At 47.0% G+C, this 21729-nt stretch overlaps 1 protein-coding gene across 2 annotated transcripts in view; it reads right to left on the minus strand.

Moving 5' to 3' along the window:
• Nucleotides 1-21729, minus strand: part of PIK3AP1 (phosphoinositide-3-kinase adaptor protein 1) — a 113175-nt gene that overhangs the window by 13902 nt on the left and 77544 nt on the right. For both annotated transcript variants that reach the window (XM_046026197.1, XM_046026199.1), the window contains 5 exons: nucleotides 16933-17028; nucleotides 14362-14559; nucleotides 11568-11633; nucleotides 9338-9543; nucleotides 6031-6103 (listed from right to left, as the gene is read on the minus strand). In XM_046026197.1, the coding sequence (XP_045882153.1) occupies nucleotides 6031-6103; nucleotides 9338-9543; nucleotides 11568-11633; nucleotides 14362-14559; nucleotides 16933-17028 (639 nt within the window). The remainder of the gene's footprint in view (nucleotides 1-6030; nucleotides 6104-9337; nucleotides 9544-11567; nucleotides 11634-14361; nucleotides 14560-16932; nucleotides 17029-21729) is intronic.

Raw genomic sequence — 21729 nt, forward strand, 5'->3', positions numbered from 1 at the left:
CCCCACATCCTCCTCCACCTCTCCTCTGCGGTGGGACGGGTGGGGCCAAGGGTTCAGGGAGTCCAGGAGCAGAGGTGGCTCCTCGAGCCAAAGCCAGAGTCTGCCCAAGAACCGTGAGTAGGGAAACGACAGCTGTAGGAAAGAGGAAGTTCGAGGACAGGGTAGACTGAGCCTATGGGAAACACTCCACACAGAGGATGCCACAAAGCCGGACCATGGTTTGCGTGGACGTCACACGTGCCTCATCCTGGAGACGGGTTCCAAAGGCAGTGTTTAGTCCTAGTATTAAACCAGCTTTCTAGGTCTCAGTGTGACACAGATCTTTCCCACACCCTCAGGCTCTCCTCATTACCACGGCGCAGGGCAAGCAGCCTCCTGAGCCTGGAACCACGTGGGCAGAGACCCGCCAGCTGTTCTGCACCTGGGTGTAGGCCCAGAATGTCTTGGGGCCCAAACGGGTGTCAGCCTTTTATTATTTTTTTCCCTCAGCTTTGACCTAGTATTTTTTTTTTTTTTAACAACACTCTCTTAAAGGGAGGTTCTTATCTTCTTAATTCACTTTGAGGCAGAGATTTCTCACCCTCAACCGGTTCTAGGAGGAAGGAAAGCAAAATACACAAGAAAAAAAAATAGGAGTCAGAAGTTCAAAAAATCAAGTAGAGCCAGTCTATCGAAGCCTGATACTCTTGGAAGAAAGAAACAATGCCAGGAATAGCAACCAGCACTATATTACACAGTACTTCTCCCGGAGCGTGTCCACATGGATCATTATACCTGCTCTGAACTTCACTTCTTCCCCGTGAACTTGATAAGTCAGGTACAACCATGGGTGAGGAAACTAAGGCACAGAGTGGTTTAAGGGATTGTCCTGGATCATAAAGGGATGCAGTGATTGGAGTGGAGGGATGGGAGCCCAGGCTGCCTGGCACCTGGCCTGCTCCTCCCCCTCCTGCCGCAGATGAGCACCCCACACACCCAGAACACAAATACGGACTGTCTTCACTGGGGTGTCCAACAAGGCACGGGCCATGCCAGCTCCTCTGAGCTACACCATCCATGTTCTACACCATCCCAGCAAGAAGAAAACAACTCCCCAAGGCTGAAGAAAGACTAGCACGTTATTATGAACAGAATCTTACTTTTTAATTATCCTTGGTATTCTAACCCAAATCAAAGGAAAATAGTTACCGCTTTTCTTTCCTAAGGCAAATGAGATTTCTAAATAAACAGAGACAGCCCTTATGTTTAGAATGGGCTCCATTCCTAGAAAAGGTTCTTTAAGCAGAAATGCCATTTGTCAACCCTAATTTTCCTACAGATCGATGTTACCCTGTGTCACTGGTTTCTAAATGCTTTTCTTTCTTCTTTTTCTTTTGGCAGGGGTGTGGAGGAAGTAGAGTTCTTTTTTTTTTTCTTAAGATTCTATTTACTTATTTGAGAGACAGAAAGAGAGAGAGAGATTGAGAGAACAAGTGCAAGGAGGGGCAGAGGGAGAAGCAGGCTTCCCGATGAGAAGGGAGCCTGATGTGGGGCTTGACCCCAGGACCCTGGGATCACGACCTGAGCCGAAGGCAGATGCTTAACCAACAGAGCCATGCAGGTGCCAGGAAAGCAGAACTCTTTCCTTTGGTGAAAACAGAAGCTCAATGTGGAAAACAGATTTTTTTTCTTTTTTTTTTTTTTTAAGGAGATGCAATGGTCAAAGCAGAGTAGGTTGCCCTAAACCTGTCACAATCCTAATCTCTTCCCCTGCTTTCCCCTACCCCACCCCAGATGCCTACCCTGTACTTCCACAAGCACACACAAGCAACACTGGGGCTATGCAGTGAATATACCATGGAGCATAGGATCCAACTTCCAAACTGCCTGAGGCTTTCTCTGGAAACAAGATGACAAGCACCCCTCCCCCTAGGGGCTTCCCCTAGACATGGGAGCACCATGGCCCCTTCCATGGTGCTGTCCATTGACTCCCAGTGTCTCCAGGGACAAGAAGCTCCAGTCTCCACAGTGGTAACTGCATTTTGCTGGTCCCTCTCTTTCCTCTCTCACTTCCACACTCCCCCTGTGTTCCCCGGGATCATCTCCCACATCAGCTCTTTGCTCTCAAATCCTTGTCGGGGAAGAAAACATTCTAGGAATGGATCATGGTAATGGTTGCATGATATGGATGTATTTAACACCACTGAATTGTACATTTAGGATCAAGGATCAATTTTATGTTATGGGTATTTTACCACAATAAAAAACAAAAACAGGGCGCCTGGGTGGCTCAGTGGGTTAAGCTGCTGCCTTCGGCTCAGGTCATGATCTCAGGGTCCTGGGATCGAGTCCTGCATCGGGCTCTCTGCTCAGCAGGGAGCCTGCTTCCCTCTCTCTCTCTCTCTGCCTGCCTCTCTATCTACTTGTGATCTCTCTCTGTCAAATAAATAAATAAAATCTTAAAAAAAACCAAAAACAAGGGGCACCTGCATGGCGCAGCCAGTTAAGTGTCTGACTCCTGGTTTCAGCTCAGGTCCTGATCTCAGGAATGTGAGATCGAGCCCCAAGTTGGACTTTGCATGGAGCACAGTCTGCTTGGGGCTCTCTTTTTGTCTCTTCCCACTGTGCCCTCCCTCTCAAATAAATAAATAAATCTTTTAAAAAAGTGAACATGAAAGGAAACTCTTGGGGCCGATGGGTTGAGCATTCTCCCTATGGGAGAATGTGGTCCCCAGATGTTCTGGTCTAGTATCAGATTAGATATGGTTTGATTTTCTACTAGTTATGACATTAATCAAAGCCCCTAATGTAAAAGTAAAAATACTTAACACCTCCCCCTCAAACCTAGCCAGAGGGTCTTCCTCTTGAAGAGTAGAGGGGAAGGGAAGCGAGGGCATTTAACCATGTTCCTTTGAAAAAATGTAGACCTTGACCATTCTAGTGAAAGGACACTGATGGGTATCACTTACTCAGAGCTGATTAGCTTTGGGTGAACTTTGTATAATGTTCCAAAACCCAGGATTCCAGGACTGGACCTGGATGGCGAGTCTCAGCCCAGCGCATGCTCCCTGGGAGGCCCTGACTGAGAGGACACCAGCTGCTGTGCGGGTGTGTGGTCCATAGGGTGTGTCCATGTGCCAGGCATCTGCGGGAGGCCCCAACTGTCCCCTAACTTGTTTGATCCTCACAAAACTCTAATGGGGGAGGCATTTTTATTTGTGCCACTTTGTAGATGAGGACTGAGGCTCAGTTGGGATACTTATATTGTCTGGTTTCCAGCTAGTTGGGGGGAGCAGCGGCTAGGAACTTGACCCCAACCCTGAATGCCACAAGGCCCACTCTGGTCCCCTTTGACTCTCTACCATGTATGTGGGGGTCTTGCTTCCACGTCTCCATTGTCTGGGTGGTAAAGGTGTGAGAACACCCAGTGGGCTCAGTTCTGGACCCCTGCTGCCCAACGCTCTATAATTCCAACACTACAACTTTCAGGCCTTCAAACACTCATGAACCACCAAATCACAGCTTTTTTGAGGCTGCCTCTGTGTCAAAGTGTGAAATGTTTCATTTAATCAAGGCTTCTGTCTTTGGCTTTATGCATTCTAGTTTTAAAAAGCACCTCATCCCTTTTCCCACCTAGAACCTATGGTCTGAGCTGAAGATTACTATGCAGATCTTGAACCAGATTTTCTGCCTTCTCTCCTTTCTTCTCCCTTCAGCCGAGAGGGCAAACACGTGTGAGCTTCGGGAGTGGAAGCATACATGTAAAATCTAGCCACCCAAGCAGACATCTTAAGATGACCTCTCTGACCTTCTGCCATGGTTATAACCTCTGTATGCCTCTTTTCCCAAATGGTCAAAATCATTAAAATTCAGTAGGTTGGGGCCATATGCAAAACACTGCGCTAGGCATTGTGGGGCAGGCTCTTGCTGGGAAAATCAGACCTACACAAGGAAAAGACTAATTCATAAATTACCCAATGGTAAAGATCTTGCCTTATGGGTCTCTATGTCTGGCAGACAACCTGGCGCTCAGGTAGATGTGTGTGGAAAGAATGAATGGTGTTACCAAACATTTTATTCCAACAGAGATTCCTTAAGCCCAGTCAAAGTACTGTCATACACTCTGGGGATTCAGCCAGGCACAGAACAACAAAGCTCTTGCCCTTAGGGAGCTTACGGGAGGTGACGGTGGGGGAATGGGCTGGGGAATGGGCCAGAAAATTACTGGGAGAATGGGCACATAATTTTAGTCTGTGATATGTGAAAAGAGTGTGAGTAAAGGCACAGTGAGTGGCAGAGGGTCACTCTGGAGCGAATGTGGAGAAGGCCTCTCTGAAGAGAATCCACAGCCAAACTCTGAAGGAGGAAAGAGCCAGTCAGTGAAGACATGGGAAAAGTGGGGGAGGGACAAGTGCAAAGGCCCTGGGGAGGGCTGCTCTTGACTTGTTAGAGGAACAATAAAGGAGTCCTTTGGGATGAGAGCAAAGGGTTGAAAGGGAAAATGGAGGTCAGTGAGGTGAGCTCAGGGGTGAGACCACGTAGGCCCTCTCAGGCCACAGTGAGGAGGGTGATTTTCCTCTGGGTGGGACCAGAACCCTGGGGGGTTTTGATTAAGGGACTGGCATGAGCTGATCTTTTATTTTTAAAAGGTCCATGGCTGTAGTTCGGAGATTGACTGTAGAGAAGTGAGAGTAGACATGGGGAGACAATTGAAGAGGCGCCTCATTCGTTCAGGAAGAGACGATGGCTGCCTGCGTACAGCTGTGGCAGGGGAGACAGTCAGAAATCATCAGATGAAGATGCATTTTGGAGGCAGAACCTCTGGGAATTGATGGTTTGAGTGCAGGAATGAAGTAACAGCAATCAGAGGCAGCAAAAGAGAAGTGCTGGATGAATGCAGGGATAGTAGGTCCTATAAATACTCATGTAGGGAAGCGGGTGCAGGGGCCCGGGAAGGCCTCACGGAACAGGGGCTGCCGGCTGGGTCTTGCAGCCCAGGAGTCTTCACACAGGAGAGAAAGAAAAGGCATGAGCAAGAGGCCTGTAGGAGGAAGATGTCATTTTTAAAGACTGGGGTGTCACCTGTCTGGTCAGGGTCATGAGAAGTCAGGCTATTGATGGCAGTTGGAGACAAACTATGGAAGTTATACACAAACTTAGTCCTTTATTTACTGGGGCTCTACTCAAGATCCAAGAGTTTCTGGAAGGCTTTTATAGCCAGCTCTACTTGGTATATGCTGGCCAAAATAAATCATAGAGACCCACAATGCCAGAGGCTCCTGGTAGAAATATTCAACGTAGGCAAATGCCCATCACTGCTCAGGGCTAGTGGTGCCAAGAGGCCTGGTCCTCCATGTATACAACTGGAATGTGTGGCCCTGCTATTCAACCCCTACTCCACCTGGCAGGAGCCCTGCCACTGCTGGGTCCTGGCTTCTGAAGCACTGTGTGCTAGGGACACCTATAATGCCATTCCCTGCTTCATTCAGAAACAGATACTATGTGCATGAGATTTTCTCCTTTCTCTGCTCAAAAAACATGTCTTACTAAATGCCAAGGGGGAGAGACAGGTGCCTGGGGAGAAAGTTTTATCCTCCTCTTTGAGTGAGAAGACGAGAGATGCAGAGGTCAATCCATTCATTTCCTTGCTGACATGTCTTATGGGCCCGGTACTAGAGACACAGAATAAACCAGGCAGGGGCCCTGGGGTGGCTCAGTTGGTTAAGTGTCTGACTCTTGGTTTCAGCTCAGGTCATGATCTCAGGGTTGTGGGAGGAGCTCTGCCCCACACTCTGCACTGAGCATGGAGCCTGCTTAGGCTCTCTCTCCCTCTCCCTCTGTCCTCTCACACCCCACATGCTCTCTCGCAGAAAAAAAAAAACAAGACAAAGCCATTGCCCAAAAGAACCTCACAGTACAGTGGGGTACCCAGAACTGTAAACAGGGTGACAGGCACTGGGCAAGCACTCTGCCCATTCCAGCCGCAGCAGAGAGTTAGAAACAACAGATGCCAGCAGCCCCCACAATGCAGCAACCCCAAAAGCTACATACCTCCCTGCTTCCCTGATTTTTGCTTCTCCCTTTGTCTTCGGGTGATGCTGTCTCTCAGCCGTTTAAGATTTTCCTGGAAAAAAATTCAGTTCATTTTCAAAGTATATATGAGAAATAATACCCTCTGGGCATTAAGAGTTTCTTTCAGATTTTATGCTGTTTGCAAGATACATTCCATTGCAATAACATCCCCAACATGCAAATGAGGCTGAGCACATTTGCCATTGGCCCCTAGAGAAATTCAAGTACTTGTAGAAGTTGTGCCTGAAGAGCAGACCCCTTTCCTACAATGAAGAGTCTCCCCTCCCCTCTGGTTCCTACCTCCTTCCCAGCCTTATAACTCCCTGCCCTCCTGCTTGTAGGCTCCTTTACCAAGCCAGTCCTGTAGTGTTTGCAAATACTCCATGCACCTATCTGACTCTGAGACCCTTTGACCGTGAAGGGCAATGATTCCTCCCCATCAGTCTGTTCCAGGTCTGGGTCAAGGTCCACCTTCTGCCTTAAGCCTCTCCAGACTGCCCCAGGCCTTAGTGACCACAGATGCCACCTGGCCCTGAGCTATGCGGCCTGGCCCAGCTCATTTGTGCATGTGTGTGGCCTTGGGGTGTGTGTGTGTTGTCTCTTCAGAGAGACTGTGCACTCTTAAAGGCCAAGACACCAGGCCTTACAGCTTTCTGGAAGCATGCAGTCGAGTTTATCGGTCATCGAGCAAATGTTGAATAGACATGTGAGGGCTGAAATTTGTTGCTATTTTAGTAACAACTACCTCAAAGTATGTGAACATCCAAGAGAAAATGCCCCAGGGACTAACATCTAGACATCCAGAAAGGTCCCCTGAGGGAGCCACAGGCCAGAATGGGAGGGGTGTTTGGACCGTGACTATAGCTGAGACTGAGCTGGGTCCAGGAAGCAGCAGGGAAACACAGAAAGGTGTGGGCTGGGCACAGCTTTAAGGTCTGACAGAGTGGAGGTGGGAGGAGTCAGCAGCAAGGAGATCCACCACCTAGAGACTATGAGGCAGGCCCCACGAAGGTGCCAGAAGCTGGCACCAGAGGGGATAGGAAGGAAGGAGCCGATGCAAGAGGAAGGACATCATAGAGCAAGACGAGGCAAGACATGCAGTTGGCTGGAGACAGGGGAGGGAGGGAGAAGAGCCCAAGGGATGGAAAGTCTCAACCTCAGTGCCTGGAAGGTAACAGTGCGGTGAACAGAAATGGGGAGCCAGGAAAGGGAAGCAGCCCCAAGGAATGGTTTGTTGCTGGACATGTTGCAAGTTGTGAGTGCCTCAGCAGGACACACCCAGCTGGTGGCTGCACAGGTGGGACCAGAAAGGGGACACGGACTCAAGACCACCTGCACAGAGAAGGACCTGAAGGGAACCTGGGTGGAGCCCCACTCACGGGAGGGGAAGTGAAGGAAACAGATAAGTGGACAGAGGCGTAGAGGAAAGGGAAGATGGGGGCAGCCCCCAGAACAGTCTTTACAACCCCAGGTCCTGGGATGGGGGATGCTCTAGAAATACGCAGAGGCTCTCAGGGCACAGAGTAGGGTCAGCTCCCAAGGGCTGGGATTGCCTGCCATGTCAAATATGAGCCCCCATTGTCCGCCACACCCAAGAGTTCTAGGCAAGTTCGTGGGACCAGGAGAAGCCTCTTGGATACAGACAGAGACAGCTAACATCAGCTTTGCATTTACTGAGTGCCTGGCATGCCGAGTCCTTTACCTGGTTTACTTTGTCCAATGTTCTCCCTTCACATGTGAGATGGGAAACACAGGTACAGAAAGGCCGAGGTCATTCAGCCCCGAGTGACAGAACAAGGATGTGACGTGGGCTGCCCGGCCCTGGAGACCTGGCTGCTCTTAACTACGGTGCTCCGTGGGCCAGTACCAGCCAGGAGCAAGAAAACCGTTGTTTGCCCAAAGCCAGGCTATCCCCATAGGACCGCAGCTTCCCGGCGTCTCCTGAAAGAGGAGGACCCTGGGGTCCCGTCGGCACTGGAGCACCATCTCACCGTCAGATCTCCAGGAGGAGGCAGGCGGGCCGGCAGAGCAGGGGACCCTCTTTCAGTTATCTCTAAAATGGGAACAACGGTACTCCCCTTGCATGCACACTATGAGCAACAGAAGAGATTAGGTCATTCAATGCCGAGCATTGTCAGTAAACTGCTGGCCCAGCTGGACAAATGCTGCTCAATGACTCACTACTCCCACGCTAGGGAGAGAGGACTCCATCTCTGCAGTAGGTGGGTGATGGTCCCGCTGCCCCTCCCCCCAACAGCAGGTGTGTCAGATCTTCTGAGGACAGAGGACAGAATACACACCTTCTGGGAAGCACCATGGGGAGATGGGGAGAAAAAGCAACCATTCTGATCCTGCCTTTCCCTCCACTTCCCGGGTGAGTTGTCTTGGACCTGTTTCCTAACGCCCTAGGCACAGCTTCTTCTTTCTAATACGAAGGGGCTGGACCATGGATATGCTTCCTAAGGTCAAGTCTGAGTTCTTCGATTGCTTTAAATTGTGCATGAAGTACACGTATGGAGTTATATAGGTTCTGGGTGGCTGAGTCGGTTAAGCATCTACCTTCAGCTCAGGTCATGATCTCAGGACCCCTGGATGGAGCCCCGCGTCGAACTCCCTGCTCAGCAAGGCGTCTGCTTCTCCCTGTGCCTATGTGCTCTCGAATACATAAATAAATAAATAATCTTTTTAAAGAACAAAACAGGAGTCTCCTCTAGGAGCCCCATCCTCCAATCCCAGTCTCCTGAGTGGTCACCCTAGGAATGGCCCTGAGGTGCCGTCTCCTGACCTCTGGCTCTGCTTCTGTGTACGTACCTATAGAAATACCATTTGTATGTAAGCATGCTCTAATGTGGGTGGTTTTCAGTCTGTGACTTGTTTTGTGGTCTTAGTTCTATTTCTTGCAACAGTCCAACTTCTCTGAGTGCAAAGGTGTGACGGTTCTGTGGGAGTGCTGGTACTAGGAGTAGAGAGAAAGGCTCTGAAAAGAAAAAAGGCCGGAAAACCAAAGTATAGGGCCACATGCAGAGCGAAGGGGCAGCTGAAAAATTAGGGTTGATAGGTAAGTCTTTGTTCCTGATCTCTAGACGCACGACAACCGGCAAAGCCATTCAGCTCTCGGCCCAGGGGCCGTGTGGGTACAGATGACAGGGGACAGACATATACATGCATAGATTCACAATGACACTCAAAACACCCATCGTGGGCCTGGCCACAGGGGCTCCATTACAGCAGCACACAAGACAGCGCTGACCCCATCGCCCGAAACCCACCAGACACGGCCGGTTACCTGCTGGAAACGGAAGGACTCCGACCGCTTCTTCTGGTTGAGCTGCCACTCTTTGAAGTGGAGCACAGCCTCGTCCACGTTGACAATGCCCAGCTTCACCTGCTCCTGGAGGGTGATCAGCTGCCGCTGGCCTGGTGTTTTCATCCCAGCAAAAGGGTCATATATACTCGACTGAGGCCTGTCCCTCCATGGTCGGACGAGAGGCTCTGCAAAGGATGGCAAAACTCAGGGTGATGGCTCCCCGATCGGGGAGAGCAGGCAGGCAAGTGGGGTTAACGAGGCTGGTCACGGGCTCAGGAGGACACATCTCAAGAGAACGATTCCATGCGGAATGAAGAAGGGGGGCATAGGACATCGAATCAGGGAGGGGGAAGCAGCTAATGATTTCAAAGCCTGTTACACTAAAGTAGACAAGGCCACAGCATTTTAGGAGGCAGGAACAGCACCCACTGGGCAAGTCAACAGAACCCCCCAAAACTGAATGACTGAGAAGTCATTAGGCTAGCATTTCTCAACTTAGACACTATTGACACCTTGGACTGGAGAGTTCTTTGTTGTTGGGGGGCCGTCTTATATGCGGTAGGATGTGTAGCCTCATCCCAGTCCATCCCTCTACCCACTAGAGGCCAACAACCTCCCCTGCCTCAGCGGTGACAACTAAAAACATCCCAGACATTGCAAGTATCTTCTGGGAGGCATCGCAGGGAGAGGGGAAATCAAATCCCGTTGAGAACCGCTGCTTTAGACAAAAATCCACTTCCAGAAAAGAAAATACGGGAAATTCTAGGCAGGATGCTTTCTCCAACATGCTCTGGCTCTTTACTTTCCTCTCTGCCTCCAAGCTGCATGGGCACCATGACTGTGGACCCATGGACATGAAATGCCCAAGAAGACTGGAATGTCAATGGAACCAGGATCTAGCTCCAGGGTCACCAGGTATAAATTAGGTGCTAAGTGGCTCTCCTTGGGTTGTTCCTCTGCCAACCTCTCCTCCACATTACAAAGTCATGGTTCTCTGCTTTGGAGATTCTCAGGAAATATGAAGGCAACCCCTCTCTTTCTCCAGGCTGTGAGTCCATTAAGTTCTGTGGAGAATGAGTTCCCTGCAGATGTGATCGGGCCACGGGGGCTTGTGAGGATGACCCGACATTTTACTGCTCATTTCACTCAGGGCTATCTCTGGTTCTGAATTTCTCTAGCAGGATCCCCTCTGGACATTGTGATTCAGGGAGAGAGCAAGAAGGAAAATGAGAGAGGACTTCGAAGAAGTTCATCTGTCATTCTTCCCAGCCATTCACTCATCTGTCTATACACACCTACACTTTCTCCCAGACTTGCCTTCTTCAAGGCTGTCTTTAATTGTGCTGAAAGATGGGGTGTGGGGAGAAAACAAAAAGCATATGCCCATCAATTCCACTCTCCTGCTACCTAAGTTCTTGGGATGCCTTCCAAAGCTTAGATGGCTTCGTGTCTCCTTTTCATAAGAATCCTCAATGGGATAACATTAACTGTCTCTCTTTAGTACACGGAAGTTAATTAAGAAAAAAAGGAGTGCGTATCTCCTCATACTTCCGAAAAAGTCTTTTGAGGAGGAAAAAAAAAGGGGGGGCAGGGGTGCCTGGGTGGCTCAGTGGGTTAAGCCGCTGCCTTCGGCTCAGGTCATGATCTCAGGGTCCTGGGATTGAGTCCCGCATCGGGCTCTCTGCTAAGCAGGGGGCCTGCTTCCCTCTCTCTCTCTGCTTGCCTCTCTGCCTACTTGTGATCTCTTTCTGTCAAGTAAATAAATAAAATCTAAAAAAAAAAAAAATGTTACCCAACCGCAAGCAAAATGTCTCTTAAATAAAAGTTGAATGAAAGTGTCACTTAACCAGTACAGCTGGCATAAGTAAATAGCAGGTAAGGCTGTATCCTTAGATAAAGCCTGGGGGCCAGGCCACACACTTTCATCCTGTTGGCACCAATCGCACTATTTACACTGTTTTGTGTGCTGCCACAGATACGTTTTAGTGTGTTTGTGTTCTCGGTATGATCGATCTGTACACTATTCTAAGGTGCCCCAATCTCTTCTCCTCTCCCCTCACCATCAGTACAGACCATGCAAGGTGTCCCCTGGACCTCTCTGTGTTTCAGGTCTGAGGAGTCATTACACCTGCGAATCACTGAAACACGAATGCTCCCGCCACCCGGAAGTTTAGGTTATACAAAAGGAAGCTGAGCACGTGGGACTTACCTTTCCGGATGCTCTCTGAGGAAACGTAAAAATTCCCAGGCCGCTCTTGACTTTTTTCTGCAAAAACTATGAGATAAAGAATATTCGAGGTAAAAGCCAAATCAGATTTCTTTCTAAGGGGCTTCGTAATATTTTAGATATTTACTGGAAAAAAGACCAAAATCTTATGCAAAAACGGAAATGGTGGCTCACATTTTGGGCCACCGTATGCAGTTCTGTAAAACACACCTCCCGTAGGAGGCAGCGAAGGTGCCAAAACTAGAGGGATTATGGAACAAAGGCATCCCAAACAGACAGGGTCTCGACGCCAGAAAGACAAAGCCAGTCAGAGGGTATGATGGATCGTTAAAGAAAAGGGTAACGTGGACAAGAATGTGGGCTGGGCCTGGAGCACTTTGAAACTGGAGAATAAAAGGAAGTGCCACCCAACATGTCACCGGGGGCCATAAGACAGAACGGGGAGCAATGGAGCAGACACCATGTGTGCACAGCTCCAGAGGGACTTAGATGGAGTCAGTCATGAGCAACAGTCCCACCACCTAACGGGGAAAATGGAGAAGAGACAAATGCTCCCTTGGTGGTAGGAACGCACAGGGATGGAGGCTCCCTGGATTCAAACCCTGCCTTGGCCACGTAGGAGCCACGTGATCTTGGACAAGAGCCTTGGCCTGTCTCTGCCTTGTTTTCTTATCTATCAAATGATGATGATAATAGTACCTTCCTCTCTAGGTTGTTGCGAGGATTACATGAGCTAACATATGGGGAAAGGGCTTAGAACAGTGCCAGGCACGAGGAAATGCTCAAAGTTAGTGAAACCTTGAGATAGACACCTAGGGCACAGGGGTCCTTTGGCCTGCTAGTTAACATGACTCAAATCTACAGTTTTGATTCAAATCTGTATCATGTATCATTCTACATGATTCAAATCTATAGTTAACATGACTCAAATCTAGGGTGCTCTACAGTTTATAAATGTGTTCTCCCATCTGACCCTCACAATCAGGCTCTGCAGAGTATTTGAGGGATTATTATGATATATGCATTGGTGTTTATGTGTATCATTATGAGACCCATTTTACAGATGAGGAAAGGAAAGATAAAGAGAGTAAAATGACTGACCTCATGACCCAGGCTGGGACACGAACCCAAGGGTTCTGGCCTCCAGACCATTGTCCTTTCTGTCATCTCCTGCCTCCCTTTCCTTTACTTCCCCAGTTGCCTAGCAAGTCCTTTAGGGATCTTTGGGAATCACCCATGGCCCTGTCCCAGCTCCCTACAGTGAGCCATAACACTAATGCTCTCTCCTCTCCCCACTGCCACTCAGGAATTGTCAATGTATATTCACATGCTTCTTCTTTCGGGTTCCCTTAGAAGCAGCCCTGGGGACAAGGATCCAGGGGCAAAGAGTCAACATGGGGAGTGATAGAAGTGAGTTGGGGAAGTGGATAAAGCCATACCGGGTGTGTAACCAGTAAGTTACCGGGGTGGGCAAGCTGGGAAGCTCTGGAAAGCAATGTAGAACACACACCTCAGAGCTCTCCCAGCAGAAGGGAAGGGATGCTGGGGTACTCAGCCACCAGCCCATCCAACACTGGCTGCCGGGGCTCAGATGTGTTAATCCCCCAACCCTTCTAGCTTGCCTTGCAAAAGGGCAAAGGTGGCTCCAGCTGCCTGAGAAAGCAGTCAGACTAAGAGACATGGGTCCTGACTGGCAGCGAGCAGCCAGTGGGCACAGAAATAAACAGAGCTGTGGGATATGGGGAGAGCACCAAGAGTGTCTGCTACACATGCCAAAGAAGCTGTTACCCAGGGGAACAGCAAACCACAAGCACGGGTAGCACCTGGCTGTCCATCGTGTCCCTGAGCTGTAGTCCTACACAGCTTAGGATGTGCCAGGTTTAATGACTCAAAATCAAAACTGGAAAAAAAAAGAATGCAATATTTGAGATAGAAATTATTTGCTGTTTGTCTGAATTTCACATGCAGCTGGTCACCCTGTACCTGGGGCTCTGGTTGAGGGTTACTTTCCCCAATTTGTGATCTCCTTTTGTCACACCTCCCACAACTTCTTAATGATATTAACAAGGGAATGGAGATCAGGTGAACAGATCTGGCAATTCCTGCTCTTACAGTATCTGTAATCCTCTCAACACAATCGAGTCTTAAAAGAGAGCAAAACCGACAATGCGTCAGCATCTAACTGACATCCCGGGGACCACTGTGAAGAAGTCAAACCTGGCTCTCACCAATTTGTATTAGTGTCTGTAGGCAGACAGCCTAGCATAGTGGCTGAAAGCCAGGACTGTGGAATCTCATGTCCTGAGTTCAAATCCTGGCTCTGCGACATGGTAATAGTCACCCCGGTAGGTCTTGGTCTTCCTCATCTGTACAATGGAAACGATAACAGCCTTTACCTAATACATTATTGTAAAGATGAAATGACATGTTCCAGATGGAATACTCTTGGTAGATTTCAATAAATGTCAACTATTAAAAATTAATGATAGTAGTAGTTTCAGGAGATAAAAATATACCAGCGTTCTTGCATCTGGAGTAGAGGTCTGTCTTCATACAGCACATGAATACATCTGGGAAAGCCAGAACTGACTCTGACCATGGCCCGTGGGCCAGCTCCAGAATCTGCCCTGAGCTCTAACCCCATCTCCTGGGGCTGGTTAGAGACCATTCAGATGGGCACAGTCTCAGCACAGTGGTTCAGAAGCTAGAGGATGAGGGGAATTCTTGTCAAGAAGCCCCAAAGAGCCCGCTGCCCATCACTCCTCACCACACTTGCCTTTAGAAATGTACGGCTCATTGTCAGGCAGGTGGTGAGTGCCAGGGGTACCGGCCTCAGGCCTGGGCACTGGCACGGGGGGTCTGTTGGCCAGGTCCACAGTAAAGGCCTCATCGTCATCCACCGTGTGATACACATCTTCTTCCGGACTTCCGTGGGGCAGCTCCCGCTCTAAACCGGCCATTCCCATGCTGTTACCTGGAAACACAGAGAAAAGTGCCTGAAAGCAATGACCAAACAAACTGGTTGATTGACAGTCATAAGAACAGAGTGAGTGACCATAACTTATTTGCCCAGTACTGCCCTTCAGCAAAGATCTTCCCCTGTACCTTCTCCTGTATGAGCTACTGAGAACCCCACGCGAAGCAGCTGAGAAAACACTGATGTCACCATCAATGCAGTGAAAGGGAGTGAGCACTAGGCTCTATCATTTTAGTTTTACTGCTGGCATTCAGTTATTCGTCCCACTGAGACTAGAGAAAAGGAAGAATAGCCCCCAAAGCCAAAGGACCCTTGGAACCATCCCCTGGTGCCTGGGCATTAGCATGAGGACAGCCAGGAGTCCTCGCCACCAATGGCTCCAGCAACAAAATAACCACAGCAAATCCTTGCCGTGGACTTCCTCTGTGCCAAGTGCTGTTCCAAGTATATTACCCGCATTGTCTCCTTAGACTGTGTTAATGACACTGTGGAAGAACTACAATCACTCTCGTTTCGCAAATGAAGAAGCTGGGCCCTTGGGGATTTAAATAATATGCCCATAGTTACGTAAAGCTGATTGGCATCCAGAAAAGCTGGCTCCAGAACCTGTCTCAGCCTCCATGCTCTATGGGTTTTTTTGCAACCTTTGCCCCCCACTCTGCCATCCACCAATCAGAAAGACGCTTGCCTCTCCCCCTCTGTCCCTGAGGTCCCACAGCCATAAGGTTTTTGCTGCCCCCTTCCTGGTGACAGGCTGCAATACTCTGGGCTGGGACCTGCTTACAGTGGGTTTGAGAATCTCAGCAGACCCGACCATATGCCATCGCCCCTCATCAACGTGAGCTGTGTGACCTCAGGTACTCATATACCCTCTCTGAGCCTGATTTCCCTCTGAGACCTACTCACAATGTACTGTGAGGACAAAATGAGACAGTAGAGGAAAAACACCCAGCTCAGTGCCTACACACATAGGGGTTCTCCTCTCACTTCCTTCTTCTCCCCAGCACCACGCTGCTGTCAACAGATCTTTATTAAATGCCTGTTTGAGACACAGAAATGCATAAAGCTTGGGCCTTCTTCCTACGGGATTTCCAATTCAGTGATTTATCAGAAGCTTTTTAGTTGCCTCTTTTCTGAGCTGTGGGGAGACCACTCTTCGCTTCCCTGTGTCCTGGATCCAGAAGACTCAATGACCAGGGGGTCGCAACTCATCCAGGGGATCTGAGTTCTAATGCTCTCCCTTCGAGAAAGTTTCCAACTAGTGGAGAAGTTCCCACCTGTTCATCTTGGAACATCTTGTACAAGGGCATGAAGATATTCTGGAGAGGCTTGTCTGATATTAACAAAATGAGGCATCCTGGGGGAGCAGGTGGCTACCCTACTAGTGACAGTGATTCCCAAGGTGCCTGCCCCCTTCTGCTTTTACAGCATGAGAACAGCCACAGACAATAGTAAGTGAGTGGATATAAAGTGTTCCAATAAAACTTTCTTACAAAAACGGGCAGCTAGCCAGGCTATGGTTTACCTACCACTACTCAGAACTGTTCTTTCCTCTTCAATGTCAAAACTGCTTCTCCCATCCTGAATCCCATCCTCTTAGCATCCTGCTTTCTATGCCTACTTCAATAAACCCCACTCCCATTAATTGTAAATGATTGGACAGAGTTAAGAAATCAGCCACACAACTGAACACCTTCCCTCTTGACCTTCAATGATAATAATAATGACAACAACAACAATAATCCTAAACCTTCGTTGCTTGCTCTATGCCCAGCCCTGCTCTGAGGCCCACTAGACAATACATCATTTAATTCTCACAACATTCACCTGACGACACTGAGGCCCAGAGGAATTGAAAGCTTATCCAAGGGTTTCCAGCCAGCTGAAGGGGGAACTAAATACAGATCAGAGTTCATGTTCTTAACCATGACGCAAGACAGGCTCAACTTAACAATGTTTGCGTACACTCCCTTATGTTCTCCATGTTCTCCAGAAAGTTGTCTCCTGAGGGCACCTGATCACATTTCATTCTTCTCTGTGTCCTCTGGCCCAACATCCAGAGCAGTGAGTAGCTCATAGTTAGTACTCAATAAACTTTAGTAAAATAAAAATAAGCACATGCATTTTAAAATAGGTCTTGTTGGATGCAGCTTGTTACCCAAATGAGTGGCTCCAATGGTATGAACTCCTGGCCTACTGTGACAGGCTGATGGACAGCTCACAGGGATGGAGTGCCTTCAATCATGTCATATGCCAGGTACGTGGCAGCCCATTCCATGAATGGAGCAACCGTCACATGGAACCAGCCAATGTTTTTACGTTTGCTTCTCTTTCCCTCTTTTTGCTTCCCTGCTCATAGTTGCAAATTACCTTCTAAAAACTTGCGGATCATTGAGTCCTTAGTGGTCCGAGAGAAACCATCTCCAGGGATTGGATTAGATGTACCGGCTTGAAGCATTTCAACATCTATAAGAAAAGGAAACTAAGAGTTTAGATGTTGTTCTTTCACATAGGCAAGGAGATTTTACAGATGGATGTACAAGATCTGACGAATCAAGAGATCGTGAACCAAGAGATTCAAGAATTCACGAATCCATCCATCTTCCCACCCATGCATGCATCCATCCATTGATCTATCTACTTAATAAGAACCCCTGTGAGTATGAGGTATAAAGGAGAGCAACATACACAACCGTCAGGCCCTTTCCTAGACCACAGGACTCAAAAGGTATAGATATTATGCTTGTCTTCATTTGAAACAATGGGCTTAATTTTTAAATGGATAACTATAGCATTGTTTATAACAACCAAACACCAATGGGAAGCAGAAGTAACAAAGAACAGATAAACTGGTTTACTCAAACAATGGAACTGTACGCAACAATTAAAAAGAAGATGTTGGAGCCACTCCTAGCACCGTAGTGCCATCTCAACAGCATAGCAAAAGAACTCTATTTCGAGGTCACCCATGGACATGATTATTTATAAGGAGGAAGTACACTGATCTTTGGTTTTCATTATTAAACAAGAACCCACAAAGACCAAAACGGTGTATGAAAACCATTCAGGTTTCACAGTAGCTTCTACCCTAACCCAAGTAACCAACAGTGCCCTATTACTTTATGACTCTGAAGTATCTGAAATATGCTTTTTGGGAGCAAAATTTCAGCCTTATATTAAGAGTAGAGCTTTGATATTGTCAAAGATTGCACTTTCACTGAGTCATATCACTGAGTCATATCACACAATGAGGACTTATTTGCTTAGGCAAAATATGTAGACTGAAGTTGAAATAGTAGACTTTGAGAAAAAATGGTTTGAGTTTAATCAATATACATAGATATGCCATTTCCTTACCACTTCGATCTTTGGGGACCAGCTAAATAAAATCTGGTGGATTTGTATGAAGACTTCCAAGCAACTATTTATGTCACATTTCCCAAGAACAGTCACTGAGAAGAGGTCCTGGTCATGAAGTAATGTTAAGGATGATAAACATCATATGACATAATCCTTGTTTTGAAACAAAATATTTATTTATTTTTTAGATTTTTTTTTCATGAGAGACAGAGAGAGAGAGAGACGGAGGCAGAGGGAAAAGCAGGTTCCCCACAGAGCAGGGAGCCTGATGTGGGACTCGATTCCAGGACCCCAGGACCATGACCTGAGCCGAAGGCAGATGCTCAACTGACCGAGCAACCCAGGTGTCCCAAAACAAAATATTTGTATATTCCTAGAAAAAAAGACTAGAGAGGAGTATGCCAAAATGCATATAGTGGCTATTTCTGAAGTAGTATAGATTATGGACATTTTATTTTCTATTTTATATATACCTTTGTCTTCCAAATTATCTATGGTGGCTTTTGGGGCTTTCATAAATGAGAAAAACTTTATTAACACTTTTTTTTAAGAATCCAGATAATTAGATCAAATATATACAATTAGATTTTCAAAGCAAAAATAATTTCAGGTTATTAAAAAAATAAATTGTGGCTCACCTGTCAATTATCAGATTAACTGATTTTTTTAATTATAAAAAATGACAGATTTTAAACTTTCTAGGGACCATACATTACATTATTACATAGCACAGCTCTTAGTTCCATACTCCTGTGATAATCAAAATATAAATTATATGACCATAAAAAAACCCATAAAATTGAATGAAAAATCTGCAGACTGGTGTTTTCAGTATGATATGGTTTGTATAAAGTTTTAAGGCCTATAAAACATCACATGCTGGGAAGGATAAACATTGAATTCATGGTAATGGTTACCTCTGGAGAGGGAAGGAAGACAGTTAGACTCCAGAGGGGGTTCATGGGGGGGGGGGACTATGATATGTAATTTTTTAAAAATCTGAGACAATAAAAAAAAGAAAGAAAAAAAGAAATGCATACTCTTGATCAGTCAAAATCTTTAACAAATACAACATTTTAGAAAATCAATATAGTATCTATCACCTCCAAGAAGGGGAGAATAAGATTCTGTTTTTGTATTTGCTTATATATGCAAAAGGCAGCTCTAGAAGTAGATGGAAAAAATTAAGATCAGCAGTTTCCCAGCACTCAAAAGATGAGGGACAAGGACTGGAGAAGGATTTTTCACCATTCACCCTTTTAGAGTTGAGTTTATTAATCTACTGAAAAAAATAATATAAAGAAATACAGTGCTTGGGTCATGTTTATGTTACCTTAAATGTTATTCAAAAAAGAAGAAGAAAAACCAATTCCTTTTTTCTACCTTTTCGGTTTATGGTTTCCTGACAGGGCGGAGACATCACATGGGCTATAACAGAGGGCTTGATCCTCTCTAGGCCAAAGCTCTGCAGTTCCAAGTGAGGAACCTCTCCTGTCACTGCTGAGTTCTATAACATAAGCCACAGAGACATCACGGTGACGGAACTGATTCTGAAACATACCTGGAGGTGTTTTAATTTTAAAAATTAAGTTTGTGATAAGAACTGACACATAATTCATTCTTTAAAAATTCAAGGCCAGGGCGCCTGGGTGGCTCAGTGGGTTAAGCCGCTGCCTTCGGCTCAGGTCATGATCTCAGGGTGCTGGGATCGAGTCCCGCATCTGCCTCTCTGCTCAACAGGGGGCCTGCTTCCCTCTCTCTCTCTCTGCCTGCCTCCTTGCCTACTTGTGATCTCTTTCTGTCAAGTAAATAAATTAAAAAAAAAAAAATCTTTAAAAATTCAAGGCCAAAGGCGCCCAAGTGGCTCAGTCAGTTAAGTGTCTGCCATCGACTCAGCTCACAGATCCCAGGATCCCTGGATTGAGTCCCGCATCAGGCTCCCTGCTCAGCGGGGGAGGCTGCTTCTCACTCTCCCCTTGCTCCTCATCCCCTGCACATGCTCCCTCTCTGTCAAATAAATAAGTAAAAATCTTTAAAAAAAAATTCAAAAGGGGGGCCTGGGTGGCTCATTCAGTTAAGTGTCTGCCTTCGGCTCAGGTCATGATCTCAGGGTCCTGGGATCGAGCCCCGCATCAGGCTCCCTGCTCAGCAGAGAGCCTGCTTCTTCCTCTCCTTTGCCTGCCACTCTGCCTGCTTGTGTGCTCTCTATCTCTCTGTCAGATAAATAAATAAATAATATTTTTTAAAAATTTGAGACCAGAAAATTCTACGTATTTGAGATTTGCTGTTCAATTCACTGAACTGTGGTTTTATTTCCCCCATGGAGTTAGAAAGGTGGGACGAAAGGTGTACGCCATAGACACTGTGTTACTCTGCCTCTAAACACCCCTACCCCAAACCCCACCCTCCCAGCCACCCGACCCTGACCCAGCCTACTTTTGAAACTCCTCATTCACACAGCAATAAAACACAGAGGAATCCATCCCAAAGTAAAGACTTGCTTGGATCAGACACCCTAGAGATGAGGCGAGGGAGAAATTCCACAGGCCTGTTGCTACACCCTCTAGGAAATCACAGCCCCCTCAGACTCCAGCATCTCCAAGAACCTGGGCAGAGCAGCACCAAGATAATTTCTTTTCTTTTTTTTCTTTTTTCTCTAAATTCAATTAATTAACATGTAGTGTATTATTAGTTTCAGAGGTAGAGGTCAGTGACTCATCAGTTGCATACAACACCCAGTGCTCATTACACCACATGCCCTCTTTAATGCCTGTCACCCAGTTACCCTCCCCTCCAGCAATCTTCAGGTTTTTTCCCCCATAGTTAAGAGTCTCTCTTATGGTTTGTCTCCTTCTTTGTTTTTATCTTATTTTATTTTGCCCTTCCTTCCCCTATGATCCTCTGTTTCATTTCTTAAATCCCACAATCGAGCACCAGGACAATTTTAATCACCAATAACCAACCCCCCAGGCTGGCAACACCAAAGTGTAAGTTTCACAACCAGCCACTCCCCTTGACAATGGTAACATAGTCACCCAACAGCCTATTTTTTTTTTAATTTATTTGACAGAGAGAGATATCACAAGTAGGCAGAGAGGCGTACAGAGGGAGTGGGGAAGCAGGCTCCCTGCTGAGCAGAGAGCCCAATGTAGGGCTCGATCCCAGGACCCTGAGATCATGACCTGAGCCGAAGGCAGAGGCTTAACCCACTGAGCCACCCAGGTGCCCCCAACAGCCTAGCTATTTTTACTAACAAAGTTCAATTTGAGAACTGATTTCCACATCCAAGAGGTAGATGCACAATTAAAGAAGCTACAAAGAGTCTTAGAAAAATAAAAATAAATTGTGGAAGAAACTGGCTGCAGCATGACCAGCCCTGGCTGGACCTGCCGTGCTAATGTCATGAGGGGTCTGATGACCCCCATCCTAATACACTGGGGGGTTTGTGGGTGAAAGCATTAAAAAGAAAAAAAGAATGAGCACTATTAATAAAACATATCAATATCAGGATCCCTTGATACAATGCACTGAGGAGGACACAACACCGTTTCTATGGTATTCTTCCAAAAATTCACAACCTCAGTCTACTCACAGAAAACAGGTAACCAACCCAAACCAAGGGGCATTCTACAAAATAAATGAATAGCATTCAAGACAAAGAATGACTGAGGGACACTTACAAATTGGAGGAGACTAAGGAGAAATAACCACCTGCGTTGTGAGATGCTCTGTTCTCTCAGCATCTAAGATCTCATCAGTGTCTAGCATCCCCACTGCAGGGCAGGGAAAACTAGTGTGATGTGAACA

This window comes from Meles meles, chromosome 13 (assembly GCF_922984935.1).
Source record: "Meles meles chromosome 13, mMelMel3.1 paternal haplotype, whole genome shotgun sequence".
In the NCBI taxonomy this organism is placed as follows: Eukaryota; Metazoa; Chordata; class Mammalia; order Carnivora; family Mustelidae; genus Meles; species Meles meles.